This window comes from Lupinus angustifolius, chromosome LG09 (assembly GCF_001865875.1).
Source record: "Lupinus angustifolius cultivar Tanjil chromosome LG09, LupAngTanjil_v1.0, whole genome shotgun sequence".
Classification (NCBI taxonomy): domain Eukaryota; kingdom Viridiplantae; phylum Streptophyta; class Magnoliopsida; order Fabales; family Fabaceae; genus Lupinus; species Lupinus angustifolius.
The window spans coordinates 17,125,922-17,149,370 of record NC_032017.1 but is presented as its reverse complement, the minus strand read 5'-3'; the positions used below and the strand labels follow the sequence as shown (position 1 = coordinate 17,149,370).

Below are 23,449 nucleotides of genomic sequence, written 5' to 3'. Positions count from 1 at the left end.
CTTTTAGTTAGAAAATTGTGATTATTTTAGTTAGGAAATTAATAAGAATGTTTTAATCAGAAAATTAATTCTTTAATAATATTTTAATGATTGTGCCTTAACTTTAAACAACAACAGCGTACCAATATCAGTAAATTAGGTCCGGTTTGAATTAGGTAAGTGAATATAAGTTATTTCTAAATTAATTAGACAAATACCTTCATAGCTCACTTGATATAAAAACATAAAATTGAGAACTTGATTTCAAACACAATAATCATACTCTTCCCCTGCAACAAAGAAAAAAGAGAGTTACAAAAACAGCAGACTGGATAATGTGATGATTTTAATGAAAGAGATATTAAAATCTAACTAATTTGGGAGTATTTTTTCTTGTCTATAAATACAAAAAAGGGTTATGTGGACGGAAAATGGCTTTCAGGCTTCTCTTGCAAGTTTGGAATTGGGTCTCTCCTCCTAGTATACTTGCTTGCTATAGAACAAGTGCTTGAGTTGGTTTGGAACCAAGATTATTATGCCGTAAATTTAGAGAATGACTGTCTTGAGGCAATCAACATCATCATTGACAAAATGCATATTTCATTATTTAATATAGAACAAGTTAGTCAAAACATCATTGATTTGTTTAAAATAATTAGTAGATTCGTGTTCAACATATTTTTAGAGACAGAAACATGATGGGAAATTTCATGGCAAAACTTAATTTGAGTTTCCACAAGCCTCACAAGCCTCTCCAAAGCTCTAAGATGCACCACTATCATGAGCTCTCAACATCCTACAAATAGACATGTACTCTATTCTTTAGTTTTTGTTTTTAATCTTTCTCTTGTATAAGAAAAATACTAAAAGGGGTGGAGGCATTTAGAAGGATGAAAACACACAAATTTCCCTCTTCACAAATGGCTTAAATAATAATTAATAAGTTGTTGGTCTAGTGACTTACGACTCCTATTAGATCTTAAAAAGATCAATAGGTCAAAGAATTAATTTTTAGGAATAAGACTTATTGGAAGGGATAACCATACACTTTAGGAGAGATTAGTTCCTTATTTATAAAGTAAGGGATACCCTTAATAATACAAAAAATGCTTCAAATAAGATAAGATGAGACTTTGTAGGAGATTTCTCCACAGAAGTTTGAATTTCAGTAGAGCTTTCCTTTATAGTGTGAATTCACAAATAAACATCATCCACATCAGCACTTTTTAGTTAAGCTTTAGTGATAGGCTTCTTATTAAAAATAAGATAGTCTAAATTAATGTAAGATTTTCAGCAACTAGGCTAACCCAATCAACACATGATGATTGTTGTTAATAATTGTGACCGTATTTTAACCCAAAAAAAACTTAAAAACATTAGAGTCTATTGGTCTTGTCATTTATATTCATTACGGGTGAGCAGGACTTAATATTATTTGTTCGTCTGGTTTAACTCAATCATGACTGAGTTTGAATATAGTTGAGTTTCGTAAAGTTTAGGGTTGAGTTCAAATTCAAAAATTAGACTCAATATATATTTTAGGTTGAGTAAAAGACGATATTAACCTGACCCGACTCGACCCATGGTCACACATTTAATTGTGTACATCATAATGATATATCTTTTGTCTAAAATATCATTTATTATATTTTTTGCATCTATATTCATGATTTACAAAATATATATATATATATATATATATATATATATATACGTATATAATTTTCATATATAATTACATAGTCATAATATTGAAAAAACTTTATCTAAAAAGAAATACATTATATTTAATCGAGTAATAGATAAGTCTACATGAGCTAACCCAAACTCAACATTAATATTCAGTAGGCATTGGAGCACAACACCATAAATGTGTTGATATAGGATCAACTTGGGTCGTGATGATCTCTGATAGTATTGTTGTTTAGAAAATTGGGTAGCATGTAGTAAATGCTTGTCAACCATTATAGTTTTGGGTTAATTAAAAATCTGTCAACTTTTAAACGGAATTAACCAAGCTATTAAAGTAAGCAAGCATGGTGATAACATTTTTTATCGGTGTAGCCAATGATATCTCCTCATCCTATAAGTAAGTTTTAGAGTGTATAATTATACCTCCCAATAGATGTTAATTTTAAAAATCAAATATTTAGCATTTACATGGTTGCACATCTTCTATTCCATTAAGTGTGTCACCACTGCATATAACACTGTTTGTAGTTAGTAAAAAAAATACATTTTTTCAACCAATTATAAATAATAACATAACTTTGTGAGGCATCAAATATGCTCCCAACCAACATCTTATTAATATCATAGTAAGAATTTTGAGTAAAAACATTTGAAATAGTTATAGTAAATCAATTCGTAAAATATCTAATTTTAGTTCGTCATGAAATATTACCCAAAAGATTTCTGTAGTGTAATTGGAATTTATTATGTAAAGGGGAGGAATAGTTTTTTTAAGTTTTTATTTATTTAATTAAAAAATAACTTTTAATATGGACCTTTAATTTTTTTTTACCACATGTCAGAGACCAATACTATACTCTTTATTCCAAAAAGGATCCCAACCACATCTGAAATGAGACCATCTTCAGTATTAAAGAAATGAAGAGTCCAATTCTAAAAAAATAATATTAAATCTAAAACCTTAAATTTTATTGGTGTCACTTATTAAGATTTGAGCAAGTAGTTCACTCTCCTATTGGAGAATACTCCAAACCTATTAAAAGATGCGCCAGATAAATCCTCCTGTTAGAAGGTTAGGCAGTATTTATGTTGGTAAATTAAGTTTTCAGCAAATTATCAAAACAAAAAGATTCAGATCTTTAACATTCCTCTCCTTACCGCGAATCATTGGTGCTGTAATATCAGTTAAAAACTCTTATACTATTAGTGTATATATCTTTTTTTTGGGAATGGAGTATCTCCTTGTATAAGGAGATAAGTTATCTCCTCCTGCCAATGAAATCATGACATGTGTCATGTTTCATCATTTTCTATAAAAATATTTTAAAAAATAAACAAAATAGCACACATATCACATTTTTACTGGCTAGATGAGATAAGTTATCTCCTTATATAAGGAGATACATTATTCTCCTTTTTCTTTATAGCAAAACTAGCTTAAAGTTATAGAGTATATGAATAATTGTAAACTTCTAACTTTGTATATTTTTCAATAACACCTCTTGTAATTTTTCAAGTAATTTTTACTTTTTTAACTCAATCAATAACACTTAGATACATTCGATAAATGAAAATTTAATAGATTTGTAACTTTTAAAAAAAATATTTTGAAATCTAGTTTTTAAAGAATTACTTGATATCTTTTTAAAAATCATAAAAACTTTCAATAACTCATTATAAATTTTACCTTCTTAAAAATTTAAATATACTTCCTAATTATTTGATTGTAAAATTTTGTCCATGTGATTTTTGTTCAACTGATTTAGTGATAATTCATCTTAATAATGAAGTTGAAACTTCCATCATCATGATATTCATAGCATTTTAAATTTGCTGCTTTTCATAGGAATCAATAATCTTTCAGATAAGTTAGTTGAAAATACAAAATATATTTTTATGTATTAGATTATAATCTTTTTGTAGTTAGTAATGATTTTACATTTTGTCACATCAGTTGTAGAAAGAGCCTATTCAAGATTGTAGAAAATGAGATTTCATAATGAAATAAGAGATGCATGGATGAATGATTATAAATTGTTTTATATTAAGCGTGAAATGTTTAATAACCTTGACAACGAGTTGATCATTTATTGATTTCAAAATTTGAAGTCAAGTAGAGATCAATATAAAAATATTTAATTTGTAATTAGAAATATTTAAATTTTGTGATTTTAACATTGATATTTTCATCTTTTCATATAATATTTATTGAGTTTAAAATCTAAGCACTGAGTAAAGTTTTTTACATTGTTAATACATCATCTACTATTGATTTGTATTACTTTTGTTTAAGAGTAAATGATGATTAACAAATCAATGCTAGAAGATTACTGACAATATAAAAAACTCTTATAATGTCAGTGTATAGATATTAAATCCACATTTATTATGTTATACACTTTCCTAGTCTTAGATCTAAAAGAAAACGACTTGGATATTTGTATATAAATTATCTAATTACAACATACTTCAAACCATTTGGAGCAAATGTAAAGCGAGAGGTTATGAATTATATTATATATTTGGGCAGTTAGTTATTTCATATTTGAACACTTATTTATTTCTGGTTAACAGGTATTTCTCTTTCTGTATTCTTATTCATTGAACTAAACTCGAAATTTATTAAATTTAATTTTGAAAACTTCATTCATTAGTAACAATTGATATACATACTTTATAAAAAAAGATATAGATACTCAAATAATATTTATAAACAATGCAAACATTTGAAAAGGAATATATTTTGATGCGATTGAATATTTCTATCCGATTATTGATTCCATTGTAATAAATTTTTTAAAATCATTTAATTATTTCAGAAACTAATCAAGATCAATATGATAATGCTACGAAATTATTCCATAGTTTTGGTTCTATACCAAATGTTTTGTATATCTAATTTATAATTTCACTGTAAAATCAAATTGGGTCCATAGCTCAGTGGTAGAGCATTTGACTGCAGATCAAGAGGTCACCGGTTCGAACCCGGTTGGGCCCTTTTTTATATTTTATTTTATAATTTCCAATTTTCAACTAGTTTTGCAAGGAAAAAAACATGTTCTTAATGCTTTACTCAACACAAGTGGCATAGTCCAATTATTGATGGGAACCGCAGCAACCGGGCCCCACCAAGCTTCTGAAATCTCAAAATATATGTTATAAGCCTCTAATAAAATCTAAGGTGTCTAAGGGAAGCAGGACATATGATTCATTCTATGGTTGCCACGTGGAAGGTTAAGGCCAGCTACTTTAGAATTATTATTAGTGTACGCTACAAATGTTGCAGCCTCATGTGCAACCTTTAGAAGCAACAGAAAATAGAATAATAGTTCTTCCACTGGCTGGTTAGTTCCAATTCTAAGTTTGTAGTCTTTAACTGTTTTTTTCTTCTCTTTTCTTTAATCATAAGTTTAGTCTTGCTCATTAAATGTGTCTAACTGCTTTTATTGAGTCACATTGACTGCATTTTGTGTTTAAAATCTATACACTGTCAGTGTAAAGTTTTTTACACAACCGATATATCATCCACCATTGATTTGTATTACTTTTGTTTGAGAGTCAGTGATGATTAACATACAATTGGTGGATGATTTGCTGACAGTATAAATCACACTTACACGTTTGGTGTATACTATTAAATTCTTTTTCTAATACTCTTGTTAACACACTTTATTCAGTTTGTATTTAGTGAGTACAACATAAACTCCACAGAATAATAAAGAATCTGTTGAAAAATATGTTTTGCTAGGATTACTCTATTCTCAATTACTAGCGAACTTTGAACTCATAATACCTTATAGTACAAATGTAGTAGGACACAGTAATTTTATTTACGACTATAGTCTGGAATTTTTCTTATTCAGAATAAGTATCAAAGATGGCAACAGTGACTGCTTCAAGCAACTCAGTCTCCAGAAATTCTCAGCTCCATTATGGACCAACTATATCATATGATCCTAAAACTGCACCAATGAGACTTCAATATCAAAATCAAATCAATACTCATAATGGACTTAGAATTTTGAACATAGTGGATGTACTGCGAAATAGAACACCAATCAAAGTGAATTCAGCAGAAGCTAGGAAGAAAAAACTTCAAAGCAAGAATATTAGGCATACAGGCACAATCATATGTGGCATGAATTTGATATTTGTGGGAACTGAGGTTGGTCCATGGAGCAAAACTGGAGGGTTAGGAGATGTTCTTGGAGGTCTGCCACCAGCTTTGGCAGTAAGATTAATCTTATTGCTTTATTATAGTATATAGTTATGCTGATTTGGGATATTTGGGGTTCAGTGAGAGCAACACTCCTTCTAATTAATCCTTGTTTAGGCTAATGGACATCGCGTTATGACCATTGCTCCGCGTTACGACCAGTACAAAGATGCATGGGATACAAGTGTTGTAGCTGAGGTATATCATTATGAGATCTTCATCTTCCTAGAGGAAGTTTGTACACACATGTGCTTGTATATTTAAGTTCATTATCTATAATTTGCTTATTGCAGGTAAAAGTAGGAAATAGAACTGAAAAAGTTGGCTTCTTTCATTGCTATAAAAGAGGAGTTGATCGCGTCTTTGTTGATCATCCTGTATTTCTTGAAAAGGTTGGAATGTTGCTATGTTTTTCAGCTATACTTTTTTATTTCAGAAACTTATTGATGAGTGAACTTCAAGGTCTGGGGCAAAAGCGGAACCAAACTTTATGGACCTGCAGCTGGAGATGATTACGAAGATAATCAACTACGATTCAGCCTCTTCTGTCAGGTGCTATATCCTCCCTATCCTTGTTAGTGCACGAGATTTTTGTTCTCGGATATTTCTCAGTGCAGCAATGCTACCTTATTCGAATTGTACCATGGGTTAAGTAATATATATCTCTGTAATAACATATCACCACCTAATATGTCTGTATATATACACATTTGACCTCATGTTTCTTAACTCAGCAGGCCTTCCCTTATCTTTTCTCTGAATTAATCTTGTAGGCAGCTCTGCTAGCACCAAGGGTTCTGAATCTTAAGGGCAGTAAATATTTCTCTGGACCATATGGTAAGTACTAAAGTACCAATATCACAGATGAAACTCCTCAAAGCTAACATCAGATCTTTTAAGCAAGATGTCTTAATTTTCGCTATTCAGGCGAAGATGTTATTTTCATTGCAAATGATTGGCACACTGCTCTTCTCCCCTGCTACATGAAAACTATATACCAACCATTCGGAATTTTCAAGAACGCTCGAGTAGGTCTAAATCACACTGGTTTTTTCTACTGCTACTGTTAGCTATTTACCTATTCTGTCATTCATAATCATTTCAAGCTGTTCAAAAATTCTCTGTGGTTGCTGCTATTATCAGGTTGTATTTTGTATCCACAACATTGCTTACCAAGGCAGATTTCCGTTCGTTGACTTTTCACTTCTCAATCTCCCTGACCAATTTAAAAGCTCCTTTGACTTCCTTGATGGGTATGTTTCTCATCATTGAGTTGTCACTATAACATAGACAATTACAAACTTTAATTACTTCACATTATTCTGATTTTGCAGGCATGTTAAACCAGTGATTGGAAGAAAAATCAATTGGATGAAAGCTGGAATTATAGAATCACACCAGGTGTTGACTGTAAGCCCATATTATGCTCAGGAACTAGTGTCGGGACCGGATAAAGGGGTGGAGTTGGACAACATCATTCGCAAAAATGGTATTATTGGAATTGTGAATGGCATGGATGTTCAAGAGTGGAATCCTACCACTGATAAATACATAACTGTCAAATACACTGCTGCAACTGTAAGAATCATGTCTAAGAGTTAAATTATCTCTCTATTTTGTAATGGCTCATAAGAAAAGAGTTTTATGAAAATTTTCACACTGTATGATGCACTTTACTCTATCTCACACCTACCTTTTATTTTCTTTGTATAACAAGACAAAATTTTAATATCCTACTCTACTTAGGTGTTGGAAGGAAAGGCTCTTTTGAAAGAAGCCCTACAAGCAGAAGTTGGATTGCCAGTAGACAGAAATATTCCTATCATATGTTTCATTGGTAGGCTTGAAGAGCAAAAAGGTTCTGATATTCTTGTAGAAGCCATTCCCCAATTTATTGAGGAGAATGTTCAGATAGTAGCCCTTGTGAGTATAAAATAAAGGGAACACACTGTGTTGAAAGTTGAAACCTTCTTACATCAGTAAAGGAGCAATGAATCTAATTTAAACCTGTTATTGTATTGTCTTAGGGAACAGGTAAAAAACAAATGGAAAAGCAACTTCAGCAGCTTGAAGTATCATACCCTGACAAGGCCAGAGGAGTGGCGAAATTTAATGTTCCCCTAGCTCATATGATAATCGCCGGAGCTGATTTTATATTGATTCCTAGCAGATTTGAGCCTTGTGGTCTTATTCAATTACAAGCTATGCGCTATGGAACTGTAAACATTCTTGCTTTGCACAATCTTTCAATCCTTGGAAACTTTTCCTACCATTAGATTTTCTCTAATCATAAAGCGACATCTGTTCCTCACTGCTAGGTACCTCTTGTTGCCTCAACTGGTGGACTAGTTGACACAGTCAAAGAAGGTTTCACAGGATTTCAGATGGGTGCTTTCAATGTTGAAGTAATATGTGCCATTTGTTTTTAATCTGCAAGTGTGTCCATACTACAGTAGCTTCATTAATATGAGCTAACCGTTATTTTTTAATTTTTTAATATTGTGCTTCAGTGTGAAGCTGTGGATCCTGCTGATGTAGATGCTCTGGCTAAGACTGTAAAAAGGGCTCTTGCAGTTCATGGAACTCCAGCTTTTAGAGAAATTATCAAGAATTGCATGGCTCAAGATCTTTCATGGAAGGTGAGTGATAGCAGATACTACTTAACATAGCAAAAAACTATAATAGGATTATATATATTATATACTTATATATACAATTGTGAAGCGACAAATTTGTACTAAATCTCTCTCCATAACCAGATTAACTGAATTTTGCTTTGGGGTTTAGGGACCTGCTAAGAAGTGGGAGGAAGTACTGCTAGGCTTGGGAGTTCCTGGCAGTGAACCAGGAATTGATGGCGAAGAAATTGCACCACAAGCAAAGGAAAACGTGGCAACTCCATAAACATGAGAGAAGCTTCAGCTACACTGAATTCTGGTGAATTTTCCAGCATGACATTTTGAGTTAAGCTTGTATTCTACTTCCATTTTTTTGTTAAAATTTAATGAGAGAAGGTTGCTTTAATTACAAACAAAGCGATGTAGAGAAATCAGGGCAATCCATCACAATTAAGGAGTGATGGTTTTCACTACTTGTGTATTAATAAGTGGATGTTTTCAAGATTAACAGTATACATGTTTAAATTTAGGTGACAATACAGGCGATACTAGAATAACAAGGCCTTGCAGCTTGTGTCTTTTCTTATGTATACCCTTAAGTACCATATGATTACTCATGATAACCACAACCTGAAATAGCATTGGCACAAGGCACAACATTTAAGAGTTTTTACCTACTTTTCATCCCATTATATGTATGTGTATATATATAAAGAACACTTCTCAGTTCTAACTCATCCAGTTTCAGCCTATCCTTCTAAACAGTAGGTGGATTTAACATTACTCACATGTAAATGCCGAAAATGAATAAAATTCGACCAGTTAGGCATGAAATTGATTAGTAGTAGAAACTGGAAATAGAGGAAGAGACAAAAATATTCCTCCACTTCAACTGTCAAATACTCAAAATGGATTACAATATAGAATTCCTAAGTTCATAGCATTGCAAAAAATAATTATGCAACACAAATTTGAGACCTAAGAGAGATCTACAGAGTAAAACTACCTATCACTTAATATAAAAATAGAATAGATCATACTGAAAGTGCCCCTAATCAAACAAGCTGAATCCCATTTTGTCATCACTCTCTGCCTTTGGTTCTTCCTATAAAAATTGCAACAAAAATGCCAATTAGATAACCAACAGCCAGAATACAGAGTTCAACAACAACAATAGGATCAACTTCTTCAACAAAACTACCTTCTCCTCAGTACGAGCTGCATAAGCGGCAGCGGCACTGCCAGCACCTACAGCAGCTGCTGGGGCTGCAACAGCGACGGGAGCTCCACCTCCTGCCGCACTCGATATCAAATCCCCAATACTCCGCTTCTCAGCAAGCTTAGCAAATAAACTTGGCCAATAAGCTTCAACTTCAACATTTGCTGCTTTCAACAAGGATGAGATCTTATCACCCTAATTAACAATAACTTCAGGAGAAAATCATCATCCAAGATTTAAATAGATTTTAATTCCACTTCCCTAGTGTAGCAAAATTGATCCAAATCCCACTTCCCTAGTTTATAAAAATTGATTCCAAATCAATGCCAAGAGGGAAAATGGATTGTGCCCAATTAGTATTTAAAGAAAAAGTTTTTTTTCTTTCCCAAAATCCCAATTCCCCTTCAATTGTGACATTACAAGATTGATCAATGATATGAAATAACTCAAATTAAAATAAATATTCGTTATATTGATGGGGATTCCAAAAAGAATACAGTAACAAAAATGTTATCATCGTGAAGAATCGTGAGCGAGTAACTGCAAGCAACCTCTCCTAGAGACATTTTCAACCTATATATAAAAAACAAACAATTCAATGAATAAAATGCTAATAAAAAAATATCATTCAAATAATGGGGAAAAATAAGAAAAAACTTCAATTTAATTAATAAATTATCGTAATGCGGTATGTAAGTTTTCATTATTTTAAATAGAAATAAAATTGGGGAAGTGGGTTACCTCAAGGAAATGAGATCAGAGATAATTACTGTTGTAAAATGCAAAAACAAATGCAATAAAATTCGAGGATTTGTTTCAAAGTTAAATTTTGAAGGGGTAAGAAAAATAAATTTACGGGCCTCACATTCGTAGGCCCATTATAAGTTAGAGCCCTATTACCCAATGCTTTATTCTCAGATAATATGTATCTAGTGACAAAACATTTTCTAAAAAATAACACATTTTACAGTTTTTAATTCTAAAATATGTATATAGTGACAAAATGTTTTTTAAGTTATGGGAAAATATTTCATTTTAATTGATTCACTGAATTGTTTGGATGTGGCAGGATGCGCCTCTGGGGTATAAAAGCATGCTGCTTGGGTTTTTCTACTATTGTCAAAATGATGTTGTAGGCACAAACAACTTCATAGTTTTTTAACATAGTATAAACCTAAGTATTTCTATACCATTGAAAACTTTATATCAAATATTAAAAATGGGTTGGTCGGATAGTATTAGAGTTTGATGGATCCTTAGATATTGTATAAAGTTGAAGGCTAAAATAACAACTGGATTAAGTTATATACTATTTTTGGGTACATAAAGGCTAAAATAACAACTGGATTAAGTTATATACTATTTTTGGGTACATAAAGGCTAAAATGATTATACCAGGGACAAATGAATTTAAACTCAAAACAAAACATACTAATGTGGTCCGGAGTAATTCATCTGAGGTATTCAGTATTCACCATCTAAGCATATCCTTAAGTGGTCTGGCAGATATTTTCATACTTAGATAGTAATAGATAAAATATTTTCTTTTTTAAAAGGGGAGTTCCATTGTTAATTTGATATGAGAAGAATAGAGAGTCACAAGTAAAACCTCATGTCTTGAACCAAAACTTTAAAACATTAGTTTCATGAGTCTTTTTCACTTATAAATTCTTTCACTCTTCTCCCTCGTATCTAATGTGAGATTTCACACTTGAATAAATCTAACATAAACAAGGATATTTCATCATCCTTACCTAAGGAACTAATTTCATATAGAGTGAGTGATTGACCCTACTAATCACTATCGTTACTAGGAATTTTACATTTAACCTTGAATTTAATATCATACATGCATGAGGCATTACATTATTAAATCAACCCATTGTTGGTGAGTGAATGAAATGCACATGACGTAATGGTCCAAAAGAATATAAATAATTACATTGCTTCAACGAAAATACATGATGTCATTAACACTCATATCCACATGTATGGCCACTACAAAAGAAGGTCCCTTCTCCATCTCCTTGGAGTTACCTACAGAATCCACTCACATTGGTATGAATATGTTTCTTTCAACAAGGTTCCAAAATCAAGTGAGCTTCACTAGCAAGTAAGAACAAACATTTGACCGCATATTGACCGCATTCTTCAACCACGAGAATTAGAAACTAGAAAGTGATAGATTCCATTTGTGTGATAGGCCTATATACACACAGCTTAAGAACTTCAAGTGTTAGTTAAGTGGTGAAAAAGTTGTATATAGGGTAAGGGTTCATTTCATATATGGGGGAATTGGATTAGGGATGAATGTGATAAGATAATTCAATATTTCCCTCATACTTTGAGTACTACATTCACTCTCATACTACTACTATTGCCACTCCATATTAATGTCATTGTGACATCAAATATTAGATATGTTAAGAGCACCTCATGCTTATATCTTATCACATTCTTATTGTATTTTATATCATGTCTTCTCTCATGATTATTAAATAGACCCTAAAAGTATTATAAATTGTTAGATCCATAAACTTAATATGTTAAGCTTTTTTGGTTAAAATGTGGTGTCACATCTTTTTAATGTTTATTTTTTATTTTTTGACCTATTGTTTGTAGATCTTTCAGCTTTTGAGCTCCAAATTTTTTAACAAATTTATCAATGTTGATGGTGTGACTGAACAAGTAATTATGAAGAAGGTAGTTTGTGGACCCATGTGTGAGGCCCCTAGTGCCAAAAATCCTTCTAGCAATATATGGAGGATAGACAACATGCAGCTAAAGTGAGAATTTTGAGAACTGACACTAGTAGTTAGTATTGTGGAAAAATAATTGACACATATAGTCATACTGTGGGAATTCGAGAATTGACACCGATAACCATATTGCGGATGTATTCGAGAGCGATTCTTACGGTGCAATAAGAAATTGTATAACAAAGAACTGTACTATTTTATCATGGGAATGACGTGGTTGATAGTCTGCTTGCACAATTTTAACAGTACCATAAAACGTCTTAATGATTATTTTGTGTCATTCAAAATTGTTACGAGCTAATAACAGTATGTGATCCATTGCAGACTCAAATATCTGAAGAGCATACCATATGCAACAAATATGATTACCTCCTTTTATTCTTCCTATATATATATTGTTTACATCTAGTTTTTTAGGGGTTATAACTTATGCTTGATTTTCAATTCCATCCCACATGCAAATTTCACCTCTCATAGGACTACTCGTAAATGAAATGATACAAAAATAAAATAAATAGATTTAATTTATAAAATAATTAAAATACATATGTTTAATGAAGAATATGATAAAATTGGTTTTTAAGAATCTATTCGTCTATTAACAATTTGTATATGGATAATTTAAAAATATTATAAGAGGATGAACTTATAAGCTTTAAGCACATGCGGACACGCATATATATCAGTATGATAATTAATTCTTGCAATATTGATCATTCCAATCCTTATCAAATCACTGAAGTCTAACTATTTTGCTCAAATAAAGAAGATACAAATATAAGTAATTTTCATCAGGGAATATATCTACCTATGTAACCATTTATATAAATAATATATATATATATATATAGTTTTATAAACCATTGTCAATAGGAGAATTGTTAAAGATTAATCAATAAGTTTAAAGGCTATATTGAAAAATTTAAATATTTTTTTATACGTAAAGACTTCTTTGACACAGATGAAGAGATCACGACTTTTGAGATGTGAAATTAGGTCTTGATTGGATCGAAATCCAGTGGAGAAGAGAAGAGAGAAATGAAAATACTAAAACAACACCTTGAGATTTTATTAATTTGCTTCATTGAAAACAAAGAGGAAGGACAAGCTATTAATAGAAGAAAAATAACTAACCTACCTAACTGAATGAACCAAAAAGGAAAGCCACTTAACTAACTAACTAATTGAACCAGCAAGAAGAGAAACTGGGCTTAACATAACAAGGCCCAACAGAAGGAAATAAAGAACAAAGAAAAGAAAAGAGAGATTGCTTGGGAAGCTGGAAAAAAGAATTTTGATAGAGGTTTAACCAATTGAGGACTTATCAGGATGGAGAGGCATTAAGGTCCAGGTATGGTTAAGATCAAGGGCTTGGAGTTCTTGTTGCATAGCTTGATGCTAGCAGGGGATAGAAGAGGCATGTTTATAGGATTTTGGCTCTTGATGGATGGAAGCATTTAGGCATAAATGTTTATAACTGTTGGACAGATTGTTGTAGTTTAAGACAGAGGATATGGGATATTTGACATTGCAGGAGGGAGAAAGGGGTTGAGATAGAGTTAGATTGCAATGGTAGTCCCTGAGATGTGTTGGAGGTCTTCTAATTCTAAGGGAGTGTCTATTGCTAATGGATTGAGATGTTAGGGGAGCATGATTGGGTATAGGTTGTTGAGTTGGTGTAGGAGGAGGATTTAAAGGGGACAGGTTGGGTGAATCAGGTTGAGATGGGAAGGTAGCAGGGTTAATTTTACATGTTGTTTGGTTTTCAAAGGTAAGGTTCTGAGTAAAGGGGAAAATTTGTTCATAAAAATGAACATGTCTGGAAAGGAAAAAGTTATGAGAGGTAAGATCATAAAGGATATATCCTTTAGTTCCTTCTTTGAAACCAAGGAAGACAGTTTTCCTACTCCTAGGCATGAACTTGGTTTTGTGAGCTTGCAGAGTGGTGGCGTAGGCTAGGCAGCCAAAGACCCTAAAGTGGTCAAGATAGGCTATTTGATTATAAATTTTTTGATATGGTGAGAGGTTATTGAGAAGAGGAGTAGGTAGTCTATTTATTATGTGGACAACATGCTGAACACTGAAATTCCTGAAGGTAGGGGGAATCTACTATCTCTTTAAGAATTGAAAGGGCTTATGGTATTACAAAAAAAACCTTCTTCAAAGACTGACACTTGGACTATAAGAGGGTAAAAATGTAAAAAACTTTAATAAAAAATTCAAAAAAAACACATTTGTCATTTCATTGTATCAGTGTCATTATTTCTCTATGCATATATCAGATGTACTCCACTTTATTTCTTCCTCATTCACCTCTTCATTTCACATCTTCAAACACGTGTACTCCACTTCTTTTAACCTCATCATTTCACCTCTTCATTTCACCTCATTTTTTGACCTCATCATTTCACCTCTTCATCTCACCTCATTATTTCACCTCTTCATTTCACCTCATTATTTCACCTCTTCATTTCTTATTCTCCTCCACTAAGTAAGCTATTTCAGCCTTCTTCATCTTCTTAAGGTAACTTAAGCTTCAAAAATGAAAATTTATTTCTTAAAAATGTTACATTTTGAAGATGATAAATGAATTTTCATTTAATTTTTTTACAGAGAATAAGAGAGTTTAAAACCATTTTTGTTACCGATGATAGCCTAAGCTATTTAGTTCAAATTTTTCACATTTAGTTTTCACTGTGAACTATGGTTCACAAACCTTTTATTGTTCATCACTGAAAATTTATTTCTTAAAAATGTCGCATTTTGAAGATGATAAATGGGTTTCCATTCAAAAAATTTACAGATCTGAGAATAAGAGAGTTCAAAGCCATTTTTGTTACCGATGATAGCCTAAGCTATTTAGTTCAAATTTTTCACATTTAGTTTTCACTGTGAACTATGGTTCACAAACCTTTTATTGTTCATCACTGAAAATTTATTTCTTAAAAATGTCGCATTTTGAAAATGATAACAAGGTTTACATTCAAATTTTTTACAGATCTGAGAATAAGATAGTTCAAAGCCATTTTTGTTACCGATGATAGCCTAAGCTATTTAGTTCAAATTTTTCACATTTAGTTTTCACTGTGAACTATGGTTCACAAACCTTTTATTGTTCATCACTGAAAATTTATTTCTTAAAAATGTCGCATTTTGAAAATGATAACAAGGTTTACATTCAAATTTTTTACAGATCTGAGAATAAGATAGTTCAAAGCCATTTTTGTTACCGATGATAGCCTAAGCTATTTAGTTCAAATTTTTCACATTTAGTTTTCACTGTGAACTATGGTTCACAAACCTTTTATTGTTCATCACTGAAAATTTATTTCTTAAAAATGTCGCATTTTGAAAATGATAACAAGGTTTACATTCAAATTTTTTACAGATCTGAGAATAAGATAGTTCAAAGCCATTTTTGTTACCGATGATAGCCTAAGCTATTTTGTTCAAAGTTTTCACCTTTAGTTCTCATTGTTGAAAACGTCAATGATTTATTTTTTCTCTTAATGATGTTCATCACTGTGAAATGAACTATGGTTCGCAAACCTTTTATTGTTCATCACTAAAAATTTATTTCTTAAAAATGTTGCATTTTGAAGATGATAAATGGGTTTCCATTAATTTTTTTACAGATATGAGAATAAGAGAGTTCAAAGCCATTTTTTTTACCGATGATAGCCTAAGCTATTTAGTTCAAAGTTTTCACCTTTAGTTCTCATTGTTGAAAACGTCAATGGTTCACTTTGTTCTGTTAACATTGTTCATCACTGTGAAGTGAACTATGGTTCGCAAACCTTTTATTGTTCATCACTGAAAACTTATTTCACTTTAATATTTGAATGTATGTAACTCTCTGTTTGGGAGTCAAAGTTTACATTTTTTGTTATTTCTAATATGTATCTAAGGACTTCTTTAGCTTATGTATGGGTCTAATATTTTTTGTTTACATTTTTTGTTGTTTCTGATATGTATGAGTCTCATTCTGTTGCTGTTATATGACATTAACTTTTAAACTTTGTTTTTTAGTGATTATGTTCAGTCCTTCCATGTTAAAAACGTCAATGCTGTTATCTAAGGACTTCTTTAGTTCAAAGTTTTCACCTTTAGTTCTCATTGTTGAAAACGTCAATGGTTCATATTTTTCCTGTTAACATTGTTCATCACCGCGAAGTGAACTATGGTTCGCAAACCTTTTATTGTTCATCACTGAAAATTTATTTCACTTTAATATTTGAATGTATGTAACTCTCTGTTTTGGAGTCAAAGTTTACATTTTTTGTTATTTCTAATAGGTATCTAAGGACTTCTTTAGCTTATGTATGGGTCTAATATTTTTTGTTTACATTTTTTATTGTTTCTAATATGTATGGGTCTCCTTCTGTTGGTGTTATATGACATTAACTTTTAAACTTTGTTTTTTAGTGATTACGTTCAGTCCTTCTATGTTAATGTCTCATTATGGTATATAAGTTATGAAGTTGACTCTCTGCATGTCCATGGAACCTTGATGTTCATTTTTTCAAATTATAATTTTTGAACTAAGTACTCATAACAACTATGATATTCTGCCATTACCAAATTCACTGTAATATTTGAATGTATGTAACTCTCTATTTGTGAGTCAAAGTTTACATTTTTTGTTGTTTATAATATGTATCTAAGGACTTCTTTAGCTTATGTATGAGTCTAATATTTTATGTTTGCATTTTTGGTTGTTTCTAATATGTATGGGTCTCATTCCTTCTGTTCCTGTTGCCTTCTGTTGCTGTTGTATGACATTAACTTTTAAACTTTTTTTTAGTGATTACTTTCGGTCCTTCTATGTTAATGTCTCATTATGGTATATAAGTTATGAAGTTGACTCTCTGCATGTCCATGGAACCTTGATGTTCATTTTTTCAAATTATAATTTTTGAACTAAGTACTCATAACAATTATAATATTCTGCCATTACTAAATTAACTGTAATATTTGAATGTATGTAACTCTCTATTTGGGAGTCAAAGTTTATATTTTTTGTTGTTTCTAATATGTATCTAAGGAGTTTCCTGCACTTATGTATGAGTCTAATATTTTTTGTTTACATTTTTTGTTGTTTCTAATATGTATGAGTCTCCTTCTATTGCTGTTATATGACATTAACTTTTAAACTTTGTTTTTTAGAGATTATCTTCAGTCCTCCCATGTTAATGTCTCATTAGGTTATATAAGTTATGAAGTTGACTCTTTGCATGTCCATGGTACCTTGATGTTCATTTTTTCAAATTATAATTTTTGAACTAAGTACTCATAACAATTATGATATTCTGCCATTACCAAATTCACTGTAATATTTGAATGTATGTAACTCTTTATTTGTGAGTCAAAGTTTACATTTTTTGTTGTTTCTAATATGTATTTAAGGACTTCTTTAGCTTATGTATGAGTCTAATATTTTATGTTTACATTTTTTGTTGTTTCTAATATGTATGAGTCTCCTTCCTTCTGTTGCTGTTGTATGACATTAACTTTTAAACTTTTTTTTAGTGATTACTTTCGGTCCTTCTATGTTAATGTCTCATTATGGTATATAAGTTATGAAGTTGACTCTCTGCATGTCATGGTACCTTGATGTTCATTTTTTCAAATTATAATTTTTGAACTAAGTACTCATAACAATTATCATATTCTGCCATTACCAAATTCAATGTGATATTTGAATGTATGTAACTCTCTATTTGGGAGTCAAAGTTTACATTTTTTGTTGTTTCTAATATGTATCTAAGGACTTTTTTACCTTATGTATGAGTCTAATATTTTTTGTTTACATTTTTTGTTGTTTCTAATATGTATCTAAGGACTTATTTAGCTTATGAATGAGTCTAATATTTTTTGTTTACATTTTTTGTTGTTTCTAATATTATGAGTCTCCTTCTGTTGCTGTTATATGACATTAACTTTTAAACTTTGTTTTTCAGTGATTACGTTCAGTCCTTCCATGTTAATGTCTCATTACGGTATATAAGTTATGAAGTTGACTCTGTGCATATCCATGGAACCTATGTTCATTTTTTCAAATTATAATTTTTGAACTAAGTACTCATAACAATTATAATATTCTGCCATTACTAAATTCGCTGTAATATTTGAATGTATGTAACTCTCTATTTGGGAGTCAAAAGTTTACATTTTGTTGTTGTTTCTAATATGTATCTAAGGAGTTTCCTGCACTTATGTATGAGTCTAATATTTTTTGTTTACATTTTTTGTTATTTCTAATATGTATCTAAGGACTTCTTTAGCTTATGTGTGGTTCCAATATTTTTTGTTTACATTTTTTGTTGTTTCTAATATGTATGAGTCTCCTTCTGTTGCTGTTATATGACATTAACTTTTAAAGCTTTTTTTTAGTGATTACGTTTAGTCCTTCTATGTTAATGTCTCATTAGGGGTATATAAGTTATGAAGTTGACTCTCTGCATGTCATGGTACCTTGATGTTCATTTTTTCAAATTATAATTTTTGAGCTAAGTACTCATAACAATTAGAATATTCATTGTAATATTTGAATGTATGTGACTCTCTATTTGTAATGGATGTTAAAATCATATGTTTAATAGACATCTTTAATGATACATTTTCTATGTAATTTTATATTGTATTGATATATGTAGTTTACTGTTATTTCTTTCATATTGTAATTTTATATGTTTCCTATTTGATTATCACACTCTTGAATATCTTAGTGATGGATAAAGTCGAGTCTTATGCAGAGAGATATGTCTTCTATAATAACAAGGTCTGTATAATATGTGGTAGCATACTTATATGCTCACCTCTGAAAAAATGACCTTAACATTTTTTACATTACTACAATATCATTGTTTCTATAACTTATGCTCCTATATATTTATTCAAATGTTGTTTATCCTTTTTATTATTATTATTATTTAGTCTGTGCTGTATTAATGTCAATATCACGCCCGTTCGAGCTTCTAAAGGATTTGAATGATTCAAAACACTTGTGGAAGATTGGTGTTAGAATTACTGAAATTTGGTATGTGCAACTTCCACCCATAAGGACTTCTTTNCCACCCAAATCAGAACATCTTGAAATGATATTGATGGATTGTAAGGTAATAATATGTCATATCTATTTTCAATATATTTGATAGTTTAATAATGTTCAATTCTTTTAATTAATTTAGGGAGATAAGATCCAAGTCACTGTTAAGATGGATGAGTTCATCCAATGGAGAGAACATTTGGTTGAAAATAAGACGTATGTCATGCACAATTTCAATGTGATTCACAATGATCTCCAATTTAAGGCATGTGATCATGCCTATAGAATGCAGTTTAGTTCTGGAACAACTCTGAAGGAAATGGACTTTCCTGATATTCCCCTATTTGAATATAATTTTAAAAACTTTGGTGAAATTCTTGCTGGGAACTTTCAAACTTATTTGTTAGTAGGTAAGTTTTTGGTTAAAAAATATGTATTATTTCTGCTCAATTATTTATTTAATTTATCCTATCTTAAGACTTTTTTTTTATCTTGGTAGACATCATTGGAGCTGTTGATAAGATGATTTACTCTCAAACTGAAGCAAATTTAAAGAAGGTTATTATCAATCTCAGAGATTTTACGTAAGTAAAAATGCTATTTTTTTTTTCTTACTTATTTACTTTTTTTTTATTTCATTCAAAGTTTTTACTTATAATTTTCAATCAGTGGTGATATCATCACCTGTACTCTATGGGAATCACATGCTATGAAGTTTTGTAACTCTTACAATTGCCAAACAATCGGTGAACATATGGTCATTCTATTGACACATGCAAGAGTCAAGGAAGGACAAGGTATTATTTATTGTTATAGATCTTCTAATTTTTCTATAAGAATTCATTAATTGACTAATACTTAACTTGACTTTGTTGTAGGTAAGTACCCACCCAGTATGAGCNNNGTACCCACCTAGTGTGAGCAATTCATGGTGTGGATCTAAATTTTTTATTAATGATGAAATTCCAGATTTTCAGAACTACAAAGACAGGTACAATGTAATTATACCTATATTCAAATTTTTAGTATTTATTTAATGTATTATATTCATATCCTCTTATTTTTTGTGTAGATTTTCAACTCTCAGTCCGTCCTGTGATACATTGAGCCAAGGTAACAGCCAATTATCACAGTATTCTAATTTATCTGATGATGATCGATTTATGTACAAGGCTGAGGTTAAGACTATCTCCGAAATTGCTACCTTAATATCAACTGAGGTAAATTTATGTTGTAGTTACTATTTTTCTTATGAGTGATCTCCTAACTAATGTTTTTAATGTGCAGGAAATTACTTGTGTTACTGTTGGAACAACAACAATGTTTATTGTTGGGAAACAAGGATGGTATTATGATGGTTGTATAAAATGCACTAAGAAGGCTGAGGTTAAGGATGGTCCCTTCACCTGCAAGTGTGGAACATATAATCTGAGTTCTACGCCAAGGTAAAACTTTTTCAATATATAACTTTCATTTAGAAATTGAATTTTTTTAATCTTTTACTCATTATAATATTTTTTTATTTAAGGTATAAATTGGACATTAAGGTTATTCACCAAAATGGAAGTGGAAGGTTTGTCTTTTGGGATCGCCAATGTGCTGAAATAATTGGAATATCTGCATGCGAGCTTAGAAATCAGATGGTTGCAGTAAGCCTTTGACATATCTTCATTTATTTTCAGTAATAGACAATGACATGTTAGTTGACCAATACATTTATTCAATACATTATTTTTGTATTTAGGAAGGGGAAGATGATCCAAAAGCATTCCCTCTAAATCTTGACATGCTCCTTGCAAGGACAGTGGCCTTAAGGGTCAAAGTGCAGCCATCCTACAACCAATCCTCTGTGATAAGACTATCTGAAAATCCAAGTTTGATAAAATCAATTTCTGGTCAGTTTGGAATACTGGAGGTGCATACTGTAAGTTAAAATATATAATGTTGTATCCATGTTTGAATAAAAAAAAGATTCTTCTAAATTGATAATATTTATTTTGTACCTGTTATTTACAAGGTTTCGAACTATGATGAACAAAAAGGAAAGTGCCCTGTCAATGACATTTCTGAACATGAATATGTGAGTGGAATCCATCCCTTTTTACAATGTTTATGGTTCAAAGTTAATAACACTAATAAGTGTGATATATTGTGAATTTTTCAACTTGCATGGGTAGTCTGTATCTATCACTGCTGACCATGATCCAGACAACCTTCAAGTTGTAACTCCAGCCAAGAGAATGTCGGCTGACCTAGATTTGGACCTTCTACAAAGCCCATTCTATAAATCCACTCAGTTGTCATCCTCCAAGGTGGCAAAACATATCAAGACTGAATGAGTCATTCGAGTAGGAAATAGATGTATGACCTTTTTTGAGAACTAAACTCTGATGCATCATAGTTTGATGTATATTTTGTGACCTTATCCTCAAGTACCCACAGTCTAAATGACATTGAAACATAAATTTACTATATGTATATTTTGTGAACTTATCGTCAAGTACCCACAAACTGACTGAAATTGTAATACTAATTTCCTATGTATATTATGTGACTATATCTGAATATTAGAATTTCATAATCGAGAATCTCTGAAAATATAAGTAACACGTGAGGGACATGACATGTAGTAAATTTGAAAAACTGAGCTTTTTGGCTAGGTAGATATAAACTAACATGATTGGGTAATCACCTTAATTTAATTGTCTCTTTTGGGGTATAGTTCAACAACCACATTAACCATATGTTATTTCTCTAACATCATTATCGATTTTTAACACTTTATATAACATTGTATATGACTGTCTCTCTATGATGTGTATTTTTTTAAAAGAGATCATGACTCATCACTAATGATTTATGCCTTATATTTTTTCAAACATGGATTTGCAATGATAATCATCTGATTATAATAATCTATTTCCATTTTCATTTGATATAAGAAAATAGAAATTTAGTTCCATATAATTTACGATATATTCATGTAATAATGTACGATATACAAAATAGTTTTATTGAACATGCATTTAAAAAATATAAAAACATCAAATGTTTATAATTTTGTTAAATCTTGACATGTTAGGTAATAAATATAGATGAATTAATCATGTAATTATATAGTAAATAGAACGGTACCCCATTAATAGAATGATATTGTACATAACTTTATAATTAGTATGAGTATTTGACAAATATCAAATACATTTATACACCAAAACATGTGCATCAGTATTTATATATCCTCTTTGATTTATTTTTTATTATTTTGTAGATCATCCACCATTCTAACAAGGAGAATATCTCTAAAAGACTAATTTTTCTTTCACTATTTTTTCTGTAAATATAATAATTCTTTGTATAAGTAATTGTTTTTATAGTGTTTTGAATTTACAGGTGACTTGACATACTATCATGAGCATAACATTGGTAAACACAATGACTAATGAAAAAACTCACTATAATGATTATTCTCAGCCAAAAGGTAATGTTGCAACATGTTTACTTTTCAAAGTCACTTACATGACAAACTTTTACTTCAAATTAAAAAAAGAAATTTGTCTCAAGCTAAACACCTTCAACCATAAATAACAAAAAATAATCCAACACTTCTTCCATAATATCTCTCCTCTACCTTCTACAACTCTCTTTTTTCAAAACTACACAGAGTCCACGTTAGGTTTTCCTGCACATTAAAGCTCAACTTATGGTCTTTGTTTCCCAATCTTCTTGAAGCACTAAGGTAACAATCAACTCCTTCATCTCATCATTTCCTGTTCTTTTTAGCTTTCTCTTTTTGTTTACAAATCATTTTTCCTTCATCTTTGTTTTTAACTATTACCTTTGCATTTAGGAATCAAAAAAGAAGTATAGCTGTCAAAAGACATCCTAAGCCTTATTTCTGGAATAAGGTAATGTTAC

General features: G+C 30.8%; 3 protein-coding genes and 1 non-coding gene across 5 annotated transcripts; 3 read left to right on the top strand and 1 right to left on the bottom strand.

Moving 5' to 3' along the window:
• Positions 4,598-4,669, top strand: TRNAC-GCA. Its single transcript has one exon. It is a non-coding gene; the product is annotated as a tRNA-Cys (tRNA).
• Positions 4,905-9,007, top strand: LOC109355844 (granule-bound starch synthase 1, chloroplastic/amyloplastic-like). The gene is made up of 14 exons (XM_019599082.1): positions 4,905-5,015; positions 5,535-5,902; positions 6,005-6,085; positions 6,181-6,279; positions 6,350-6,439; positions 6,661-6,724; positions 6,815-6,915; positions 7,031-7,140; positions 7,222-7,465; positions 7,634-7,810; positions 7,915-8,106; positions 8,206-8,292; positions 8,398-8,526; positions 8,675-9,007. The coding sequence occupies exons 2-14, from the start codon at positions 5,549-5,551 to the stop codon at positions 8,789-8,791; spliced, it is 1,845 nt and encodes a 614-aa protein (XP_019454627.1). The 5' UTR covers positions 4,905-5,015; positions 5,535-5,548; the 3' UTR covers positions 8,792-9,007.
• Positions 8,916-10,484, bottom strand: LOC109355845 (60S acidic ribosomal protein P1-like). 2 transcript variants are annotated; one of them, XM_019599084.1, is made up of 4 exons: positions 10,466-10,484; positions 10,222-10,297; positions 9,707-9,919; positions 8,916-9,610 (listed from the first exon to the last, which is right to left on the bottom strand). In XM_019599084.1, exons 2-4 carry the CDS (start codon positions 10,288-10,290, stop codon positions 9,557-9,559), a joined length of 336 nt encoding a protein of 111 aa, XP_019454629.1. In that variant the 5' UTR covers positions 10,291-10,297; positions 10,466-10,484; the 3' UTR covers positions 8,916-9,556. The 2 variants fall into 2 exon arrangements, with proteins under 2 accessions (XP_019454629.1, XP_019454628.1); XM_019599083.1 differs by having other exon boundaries at positions 8,916-9,919.
• Positions 20,755-21,870, top strand: LOC109356309. The gene is made up of 5 exons (XM_019599635.1): positions 20,755-20,976; positions 21,060-21,180; positions 21,276-21,455; positions 21,549-21,611; positions 21,709-21,870. Exons 1-5 carry the CDS (start codon positions 20,783-20,785, stop codon positions 21,868-21,870), a joined length of 720 nt encoding a protein of 239 aa, XP_019455180.1. The 5' UTR covers positions 20,755-20,782.

Coding starts and splice junctions, on each gene's coding strand:
- LOC109356309 (XM_019599635.1), top strand. CDS start 20,783: ATGAGTGATCTCCTAACTAATGTTTTTAATGTGCAGGAAATTACTTGT. Junction 21,181..21,275: donor TTAGAAATCAGATGGTTGCA/GTAAGCCTTTGA, acceptor TTTTGTATTTAG/GAAGGGGAAGATGATCCAAA. Junction 21,456..21,548: donor GAATACTGGAGGTGCATACT/GTAAGTTAAAAT, acceptor GTTATTTACAAG/GTTTCGAACTATGATGAACA.
- LOC109355844 (XM_019599082.1), top strand. CDS start 5,549: ATGGCAACAGTGACTGCTTCAAGCAACTCAGTCTCCAGAAATTCTCAG. Junction 5,903..6,004: donor GTCTGCCACCAGCTTTGGCA/GTAAGATTAATC, acceptor ATCCTTGTTTAG/GCTAATGGACATCGCGTTAT. Junction 7,811..7,914: donor ATGTTCAGATAGTAGCCCTT/GTGAGTATAAAA, acceptor GTATTGTCTTAG/GGAACAGGTAAAAAACAAAT.
- LOC109355845 (XM_019599083.1), bottom strand. CDS start 10,290: ATGTCTCTAGGAGAGGTTGCTTGCAGTTACTCGCTCACGATTCTTCAC. Junction 9,920..10,221: donor ATGATAACATTTTTGTTACT/GTATTCTTTTTG, acceptor ATTGTTAATTAG/GGTGATAAGATCTCATCCTT.